At 36.7% G+C, this 10,154-nt stretch overlaps 1 protein-coding gene across 2 annotated transcripts; it reads left to right on the top strand.

Annotated features, from left to right (window-relative positions):
- The first annotated feature begins 2,648 nt into the window (after positions 1 to 2,648).
- ARLA1A (ADP-ribosylation factor-like A1A) lies at positions 2,649 to 9,940 on the top strand. 2 transcript variants are annotated; one of them, XM_039117699.3, is made up of 6 exons: positions 2,649 to 2,832; positions 6,311 to 6,392; positions 6,481 to 6,513; positions 6,613 to 6,734; positions 9,260 to 9,421; positions 9,550 to 9,940. In XM_039117699.3, the coding sequence occupies exons 1-6, from the start codon at positions 2,795 to 2,797 to the stop codon at positions 9,665 to 9,667; spliced, it is 555 nt and encodes a 184-aa protein (XP_038973627.1). In that variant the 5' UTR covers positions 2,649 to 2,794; the 3' UTR covers positions 9,668 to 9,940. The 2 variants fall into 2 exon arrangements, with proteins under 2 accessions (XP_038973627.1, XP_088570378.1); XM_088714252.2 differs by having other exon boundaries at positions 2,674 to 2,832; positions 5,298 to 6,392.
- The last annotated feature ends 214 nt before the right edge of the window (positions 9,941 to 10,154 follow it).

Raw genomic sequence — 10,154 nt, 5'->3', positions numbered from 1 at the left:
TAGCTAGAATTAAAGGAACTTTTATTTTTCTATTTGTTGAACATAATCCAAACAAATAAACAAATCATGAATCCCGTATTGGAAGCCAATCAATGGCTCCTTCCAAAAGTAAGAAGATATGCCCAAAAACAAAGAAAGTGAACACCAACCAAGGTGGTGCGGGTTGAAAGGATGGATGGTCCAAATCAAGTTGGTAGAGCACACCATTTGTCAAGCCACCGATGGCCCCGTTTTCCCATGGCCTGCATCCTTGGGACCATTTCCGCCATTAGAAAGTTTGATTGAAGCGTATAGCTCTCCACAGCTATAGCTTTCAACCTGGCCAACGAATGCAGCATTTCAGCTGTCTTCCATTCAGCTAGCTTGGGTCCCAGTCTCCGCGTCTTGGCCTAACTGGACTAATTTGAAACCTAGGAACCTTTGAAGGGCCACAGTGTGGTGGAGAGAGAGAGAGAGCAAGGGCTGCCCCATGGTTGAGTGAAACAGGATCCTGCCCTTAAGAGTATCTTCCATTTTCTTAAGGCCACCACCACCATGATAGCCAATGCAGTGTTATCAGTGGATGCGTCACTCCATTTCAAGTACCTTATCCTCTTACTTCCCATTATTCTTTCTACATTCTTCTGCCAATATGTTAAAAAAGCCTGGTGCCATGAATGGCTATTTGAATATATGGTTCTCCTTTTCATTGATGGGGTCATTGATCAAGTGCTCTTTTCCCTTTGCCACTAAGTCACCATTGCTGAGTTTGTAGGCAATGTCTTTAAGGGAGGCCATGTTGCTCATATGTGGCATATAAGTATGAAAACTAACCTTCATCCAACGTTGAAGTCTAAGTTTTTCAATTTTCATGTAAAACTATGATCCTTGTATTGCATGATGACACCTAGGCGATGTCATTCCGATAGCCTTTTGCTACCTCGTCTTGCTTGTAATTTTTCTCATGAGACTTGTTTCGTGGAATCTCCATTGAAATGAGCAGGTGATGATGATGTAAGAAAAGCACAAGAAGGATGAGTGAGAGTGGATCCTGGATCCTGGATCTTCTCAAATATGCCCAGTTCGGTGGTCCATGGCCCATGGCCCATTACAATGTAATATTGGGTCGTTTGGGCCACCTTGTAACCAAATATAAGAGAAAAAATATAATGTGAAAATGATGTGTGTGTGTGTGTGTGTTTCTCTTTTGGTAAGGTAAATGGATAATTTATTGGATTAGAAAATTATAAGCAAGTCGTTTTTACATCCGGCTCCGCTTAGGGATCATCTATCTCATGTGACATTCTAATATCATCAAACGCTGCAAGACTAGCCTATCAAATTATAAATTTATTATAATGATATAGTATTGATACGATATGTGATTCAACCAAAGCTAATGGCTTGTGAGTCGTACCAACTCCTATTAATTGTATCCATCTCCTCTTGCCATGTTAACATAAGGATATGTTAATGTAACACATATATATTTCATCTCCATGTGGGACATCATGCGTGGACTTCTTGGATGTTCATCTTTTTCTTTCCTAATATCTCTCTATGTTTATTGTCATAAAATGGATGAGGAAGATAAAGGTAAGAAATACATAAGAGAAAAACAAAAAATGTATTTCTCAATTTCACTTCGTACAACTTTCCATCCATCAAATACTCTCTTCTTGAAAAAAAAAGAAGCAATATTATGCGTGCCAAATATTACCATTCAATCTGCAAAAATGCTGATGTTGATTATTTTTTCTATTTTTTTTAATTTTCTTTTCTTTTCGATGCAAAAGATGCAAAATCCATCATTATTTCAACATTGAGCTGCTACTATCTGGCTCGCCCATCACTGAGCCACTTTTATGGTAATCAAACCCAAAATATGAGTGACTTGGGCCACAACCGGACCTTTGTGACCAGTCCTTGAATGAAGCCCAGTTAGAGAAGATCTGCGGCTGGCTGACAACTTGAGATGTGGGCTGCCAAGCACAATGAGGAAGGCTCTCTCATTCAACTGTAAGAGAGAACACTACCACCCATTTCAACCACAAAAAGGATCAAAGAACTTTCCATGCATGGGCTGGTCATGCAAGGACCATCAGCTCACCAGGCCATGGTGGAGTGGATCCTCTTCTCTTTTTGTTGAGCTATAAAAAGCACGAAGGCCATGAGCTTAGTTTTCAGCATCTGTGTGCTTCTTAGATGAATTTTTAAGCTAAACCGAGGGGCTCGACTCAGGAGCTCGACAGCGAGTGTTGTGGGCTTGACTCATAAACAAGAAAGAAAGAAAGGGCGACAATTTACTCTACTTCATCGGCTATCAAACCAAACCCTATCTTAATAGGGTGGGGTTTTTTTCGGCCCGTAGCGGATCTAGAGAGTATACGAATAATGATAAAATCTATTTCGGATTCGATCTAAATATGTATATAATTTTTCACAAATTTTCTCGTTGAGGTATATATATATATAATTATGTTTTTAAGTTTTATCCGATCAATAGGTCCAATGAATAGGCGTTAGGCAGTCGTATTGTTTTCGAATTGTACCGTTATAGGGTGCGTTCGTGGAACGACGGGCCCATTCCTTCCACGAACGCACCCATTCCAAGAAATCACAATGGCTACGGCCCAAAAGGAGTGAAACCAGCCGAAAGTATAATACCAGCGGCCACCCTGTGACTCCGCCTTCATCTGTTCCTCGATCTGTCGTCTTTTGCCTCTCTCTCTCTCTCTCTCTCTCTCTCTCTCTCTGCGGATCCAAGAACTAGGGTTTCTGCAACGCAGAGCAATCGCTTCTCCGCCAATTCGGGATGGGTCTCTGGGAGTCTTTACTCAACTGGCTCCGAAGGTACTCTCTCTCTCTCTCTCTGATATGAATTTGTTTCTGATTGGTGATAGGAAGAATTGGAATATTTCTGGTATGTAATTGAGCTTTTGTTACTGAGGAACTCCTCGAGAAGAATTTTTTTGGAACTGCGATTGGTTTGAGCATGATTATGAGAAAAGATGGATGATATATGGCTGTGAAATGTCCTACCGAAAGATATGCAAATGGATAGGTGGTTTGCTTAGATAGCTTATGACTCCTTTTCCCCCTATATTTGGTTTGTTATTTTTAATGGTGTTATGTTTCTTGATAAATTGTTGCTCTTTTGTTGCTTATATAACGAGAGTTTTGCGCTTTAATATGAAAGTACACTTTTGTTGCGCAATTGGGTGGGAATGGAAAATTAGTGGTTTGAGATCTACTTTCGATAGCTGGAGAATGGAAATTCTTGAAGGTTTTTCATATAATCATTTTGATTAGTGGCTTAAATTTTGGGGCAATGATTGCATGATAGAGCGGATTACATGATGGAATTAGGCCTGACATGTATGTAGGAAATAGCCCAACTCCATCCTTGCTTTATGCAAGCTGCTGTAACAATAGTTAAGGTTGGTCCTTATTAAGTTGTTCAAAATGATGTCGCATATTGTTATAATAGTCTTATTGTGGCCCCCATGAGTATGTTGCAATTTAGATAATTGAGCCATTATATAAATAGATGTTGCTTATTTGGTGTTTCCAATTAGTGTTGTAAGTTTACTTTCCACCATAAATATCATGCCTAATGAAACAAAATTGTGTTTGGTTATTCATGATATTTATAGTATGCCTATCAATATAGTTATTCTTTCAGGTAGAATTTAGGAAAAAACAAGAATAAGAGTTCAACATACAGGTGTAAGGCATTTCAAAATTTGCCTCTTATTTGTAACTCTATGAACTCCAGTAGCAAGCTTGATAATTTTAGTACTTGAGACTTGTTAGTGATACATAATCTTAAAAACCATACAGTCAAATAAATTATAGAAAATAGACTTCTAGATTATTTAATATGTAAATAGCATGATCCAGTCAGATCCCATGATCCAAGGGACTATATGATCCTCAATATAAATTTAGATCCTATGATCCCAATTCCAATCCAAGGATGAGATCCAGATATCTTGGAGCCATTTGATCCATATTGCAAGATTTGGATTGTGAAACATAAGATTTTAACAACAATGCTTGAGTCACCATAATAGAGAAAGGAGAAAGTGGGTATTTTTAGATACTAGTGTATACAGGGGTTATGTTGTACAATTTCTTAAATGTTATTGTGAAACGAAACTATAACAGTGCTCATGGATAAAATTGTTAAGCTAGGTCTATGGCTAAAATATTGAATTAAAATAATTATGTGCTCTCTAAATCTTTTCATCTTTTGCTAAAATATAGAATTAAAATAAATGGTTTATCTTCTCCACATAAAGCTAGATTAGTTCCTTTAATGTTTTCTATTTTTCTTGTTTTCTGGTTCATTCTCTCACCTTCATAATCATAGCATGCCTCGAGTGCAAGTCCATTGTTGTTGCTGCAATATGTATATCACTTCATTCTTATATCAGGGCACCCCAGTGGTTCTTCAATCATCTGGTGCTTTTTTCAAATGTGCAACGGTTAGCATATGCTTCCTGACAATAATAGCCCATTTTATCTCATGAAATTCCATCCATGAATTGGTATTTCATATGGTCTTAATAGTTTAATTCCTAGCATCTTTTGAATTATTGGTGCTTCTATTTGTTTTTAAATTGGAGGTATGGTTGTTTATATATTTCCATGATCATTTTAGTTATTGTTTAAGCTGCAAAATAAAACTTTATCAAGGCACCCGCATTTTGAGATATATTCCTAAAGTTACAGAAAGCTCCTACATACAATCAGTACTTATGGATTTTAGATATAGCAAATTATCTTAGTAAAATAAGACTGATGGACTCGAATTGTAAAGTGTGAAGTCAAGCAGTGGGTGGATATCAATCCCAGTTGATTGGAAGATGCATTATCCATGCATATATGCAAGTGATTGCTTTTTGTCTGTGAAGATCCAACAATCTATTGAAGTTAAACCTGTTCAAATGGTTGTTTGAGAATCTTTAGTTGCTAGCCAGAACTCTTCAACCTAACTACTCAAGTTAAGTTAGTGTACCTGCTTTTATTTTAAAACCAAAGTTGAAAGGTTTAGAAGCCTAAAAAACAAGTTGACCTCTCTGACCTCAATGTATTAAAAGTCAAACCTATCTATTTCTTGAATGTTTTAAAAGAAGATTCAAATTGCAACCTCACAACTTGTAGAATCCGAGGGCTCCTCTTACTGTAGTTATTCGTTTCTCAGTTTACATACTCATTATTACATGAACATCATGTCATTTATTGCTTTTTGTTAGACATTTATAGATTGAATTTTTATTATTTAGGTTCAGAATATCTGATATCTTGTACAGTGTCTGACATCCCCTGGGATGCATATCCAAGTGTGCAATTCATGGATAAAAGAACTAAAGAAGCATCAATTCTTGGACTTGAAGCTCTTCATGGCGAAAAATAAGTTGATTATCCATCAGAGTGAAAGTATTCATGTTCAGGCTTTTATCTTAAAATTTTGTTGATAAACGAGTTCGTCTTGAGTAACTTCTCTGATGACATGATTGCATAATTTTTGGTTATCACATGGTATTTTGATCCTTTTCCCCCTTTTATCTTCATCTGGTTTCTGGATTAACATCAGTTCTGTTAAATGTGTGTTTTGTAAATGATAAACATATATGTCGTACATATGTAAATGTAAACCATGTATATTAGAAAGATTACATGCTATCTCCTCAAATATGATGTTTAGACCTAATACGAGTAGCTAATGGAAAGCTTTTCATGCTGATAGAAATAATTTATTTAACAATGTTGATAAAACTGTAATTATTCTTTTGAGAAGGCCAACTTAATAAATTTTCCCTTGAAGTGGAATGATGTGGCATGAATTATCAGCCTAGCTCATAACTCCATGTCTTTTCATCTGCAGATATGGCATTTAGTGCTGACAATTGTAAGAATTATGGATGCTTAAAAATGGTTAACAAATGTTTGTAGCAAATGCATCTTCAGTAAAATTATATGTACTCTCAAGTTTATAGGTAGTCAAATATTCACCGGAATTTTTGGAAGGATTACTATTGTTATAAGTATTCATTATTCATGGACATATAGATATCTTCAGTGTTTCCTTTTTTTCGGGTATATCAACATGGCTTCCAACTTGGATTTATTTCATCTTAAATTCATAATGCATAGGGAAAATATTGCCTGATTTCTATGTTCTTTAGTCTTGAATTCTGTTTCTCAATTATGCTTTATATTTGAAATTCTTTTGTTGAGTTCAATCTTACTTCGTCAAAAAATGTTGTAGTTGCCAGTCTCATGGTTCAAAACTTGTTCCTACTTCTAACGGTATGCACTTCAGTTTGTTCTTCAAGCAGGAAATGGAGCTTTCCCTGATTGGTCTTCAAAATGCAGGAAAGACATCTCTTGTCAATGCAATTGCAGTGAGTAGATCTCATGCCTCCTTTTCTTTTCCCCAAGTTCTCTGCGTTTCCTGCTTCTTACATGACTCTTCTATTCTACAATCATCAGACAGGTGGCTACAGCGAGGACATGATTCCAACTGTATGTATCACTACCTTGTCATACATCATAATCTTATTATCCTATGATTTGATGTATTGTATGCCCCAAAATTGACATGGTTTTGTGTCTGGAAACCAGGTGGGTTTCAATATGCGTAAAGTTACAAAAGGAAACGTGACGATAAAACTTTGGGACCTTGGAGGACAACGAAGATTTCGCACCATGTGGGAGCGCTACTGTCGTGGAGTCTCTGCAATCCTGTAATTTCTCCCACATATCGTTTGATTATTACAGAAAAATGACTGGTTTTCTTTCTAGAAAATATGAAAAACCTGTTGAACATATAACAAGCAGATAACAGGACTTGATGAGTCAATTGGGAGATCTACCTTGGCTTTCGTTTTCTTTTCATTGCACAGTTACTCAAATGATAAATGCACTTTGGAGTTTTAGAGTTGATCCAAGTTTCAATATGAATCAATGAGTAAATGAAGAAATAAAAATGGTTGGCTAAACCCTAGGACATGACCTGGTAACTGGAATAATTACACTATAACCCAGAACTTGTCTTACAAATAGTAGTGCAACTGCTTGATTCCTGTAGTTAAGGGCGTTATATTTGAATCTCAATAGTGAGGATCAAACTAGACAGTTGTGTGCGTAGCATGCAAGTGGAGGGTTGGGATTGGGGGCAGACATGGTTAAGATATAGAAATAACAAAGTTACGCATGTTACATGTCATACTGGAAGAAACATGAAGCCACATCTGACATCATTGAGACATCAGAAAATTTTGTAAGATTCTTATGTGGAGTCTTTACTGTAGCTGTCAATATTCTTGTTCATTGCATCTCACTGTATAAAACAATAACAGGTGATGAAGCAAGGTGAGTATAGGAGAAAGGATCGCAAAATTACAAGAGAGATTAAAAAAAATTGATAAAAAGTAAAGTTCGACATGCTCTGTCATGGTATGACAAACATGAAGCTGTTTTTTTCATTGTAAACAAATTCAGTAGATTGATCTTTGTAGTTATCAGCATTAGATATTAAGGCTCTTGTTCTGGAATCTACTGTAACATTGAAGAATAATCCAAGTATTGGTAGGTAAGCAATACAATAAACAAACTGTTAGCATGCAAAAAGCTTTCCGTGAGATATCGAATAGACTGCCTATATGCCTCCAGTGAAAAGTGAATATTTAATTATTATAATCAAATTCATGCCTAGCCTATCTGAAGAATTCAACATATGAATAACCCTTATATAAGGGCTATGATATTCCCATTACCATACCGAGTCAAAGATTATTTATATATCATAATGGAAACAAACTTGAATAAACTTGTAGTGCTCATTAGTAATTGTCTAAATCCATGGCTTATATTTGATTCGCAGAGTTTCCTCTGTTAAGCAACAGTTCTTATGCTAATCCACTTGGTCTAGAACTCTGTGTTGCATTGAACTGAAAGCGCAACTCACTAATTTTGTGTTTGTAGTATGTGGGAATGTCTTAAGGGTCTGGTCCAACTGATTCAATGTACCTTTCTGCAACCACCTAAGCACCTGATCTCTTGATTGTGCTTTTCCATTTACACTCTACAGCGTGCTTTCTTGTCAAAATTTATTCCTCCTACATATAATTGCCACGCACCATTTAAAAAGCTTCATCTAGAGTTTTAGGAACAGGAATCCAAAATTAGAGAACTGGAAACCGATGATAGGAACGAAGCTACAAAGAAACAAAGTTGGAAATGGGAATTGGATAGATGGTACAAATGTGCTAATTTTTCTTGGGGCAAAGAGGAGATAGATATCTTTGATCCGACGACTTGTAGGCTGATTTGGAACTGATTGAAGTGGTTATATTTGACCATTTGTTGCGCCTTTAGAAGAGTTTGAATTTCATCAGATTGCACTAGTAGATATTGTTAGATGGATGGAAGATCTACCTCTTACGTCTGAGATGGAAAATATGGAAGTCATGTTTTTAGAAGTCATGTTTGCGCCTTTTGATGGCTTGCTGAGGTTATTTTGTAGCTCTTTCCCTTCTTTGGGCATGTGAGGTGTTGCACGCAAGTGGCAGCCACTTTTTAGAATGTTCATGCTTGATACTAATCTATTAGCATGTTGTCATAAAGTGCCTTATAGATTTTGTACATTGAATGTAGAAAGCAGCATTTATTCATAATTTTATTTCTGTTATGATATTAAACCAGTTTCCATGCAGTCTGTCTCCAATGTTAGCTCATGTCATGCCAATATTGTAATTATGCAACTTAAATATGCGGCCTTTCTAGATGCATCAGTATTCTCTTCGGACACTTGTTGCTAGGATGAGGTCTTATGTTATCTGCTTTATTTTTGGTACTGTTATATTATCTGCTTTAGTACTTGTTTGTCCATTTGAGATGTGCATTGATGCATATGCTGAGCTGCTATCGAAAATCAGGAATGGGACTGAAGTAGGGTTGATTTAGTTGCAGGTTCAAAATAATCCTTAAGATATTGCTGGGGGTTGGGGCGGGTGTTGTTGCAATATTAAATGTGAGAGGTGGGAGATTGGGAATGGAAATCTGGGAAGGCGAAGAAGCACACGCATGAAACTTCTTGCTATCTTGAAGTTGACTTGTGAATCTTGTTATATCATCTTCACCCTTTTTGGTTTTATAACCATTTTGCTTGTTTTCTTTTGTTTTTTTGGGGACTGCGTATAATATTTTAATATCAGAGTCTGCATCACATTTCGATTACATGCTTTTTGACGTTCATTGATCATCGCAGGTACGTAGTAGATGCTGCTGATAGAGATAGCATTCCCATATCCAAAAGCGAACTGCATGAATTGCTGACGAAACCATCGTTAAATGGGATTCCTCTGCTAGTTCTTGGCAATAAGATTGACAAATCAGAAGCTCTTTCCAAGCAGGCTTTGGTCGATCAACTGTGAGTTTAGTGTGCAATATCTGTCAATCACCAACTTTCTAACTAATAGAAAGACATTGTTTTAAATATGACCATATTTTAATTATTTTTTCAATCTGAACTCATGTTGATGTTAATATGAATTCCAGAGGTCTGGAGTATATCAAGGACCGGGAGGTTTGCTGCTACATGATCTCATGCAAGGATTCCATCAACATAGACATTGTGATAGACTGGCTTATCAAGCACTCGAGAACGGCAAAATAACCAACGAGCACTCAGTGATTCTGCTGCTCGCAGCCAACTGCCTGATGAACTTTGCTACAGTTTGATTTACCACTGCTTGATTTGAAGATAAAATCTTATCTGGAGAATTCCTGAATCTCAAGTTTGGTAGGAAGCAATAATTTGACACCCTTAGTGGCAAGGAATCATCATCATCGAGAAGAATGTCTTATATGGTGTGTCTGTAACTCTGTACAGTCCTGTTTGTTCAGATTTGGATAAATTAAATGACTTCTTTGCAGTTTCTACCTGAAATTGGTACTGTGTTAAATAAATTAATTATGTTACCCCTGTTTTGATGAAAAATTTTGCTACGTACGCAATGTAAATGGAGCATGAAGAACACATTGTACATGGATGGCCCATACTTCTTATAGTTGCTTGGAAACTGAAAGCTGCTTACAAGAGCAGCCTGCCCGCCGTGAGGATGTCGATCTTAATCTAGCAGTAGTGCTAACAATCCATGGGA

The sequence above is a fragment of the Phoenix dactylifera genome, chromosome 18, assembly GCF_051530095.1.
Source record: "Phoenix dactylifera cultivar Ajwa chromosome 18, Ajwa_hap1_PhDact_Kaust_v1.1, whole genome shotgun sequence".
NCBI lineage: Eukaryota > Viridiplantae > Streptophyta > Magnoliopsida > Arecales > Arecaceae > Phoenix > Phoenix dactylifera.
Note: the sequence above shows the minus strand (reverse complement) of the source record. Positions and strands in the feature narration are given on the sequence as shown.

Excerpts from the sequence above, each read along its gene's own strand:
- ARLA1A (XM_039117699.3), top strand. The coding sequence starts at position 2,795 with ATGGGTCTCTGGGAGTCTTTACTCAACTGGCTCCGAAG. Across the intron at positions 6,393-6,480 it reads CTCTTGTCAATGCAATTGCA|ACAGGTGGCTACAGCGAGGA; the intron begins GTGAGTAGATCT and ends TACAATCATCAG. Across the intron at positions 6,735-9,259 it reads CGTGGAGTCTCTGCAATCCT|GTACGTAGTAGATGCTGCTG; the intron begins GTAATTTCTCCC and ends TGATCATCGCAG.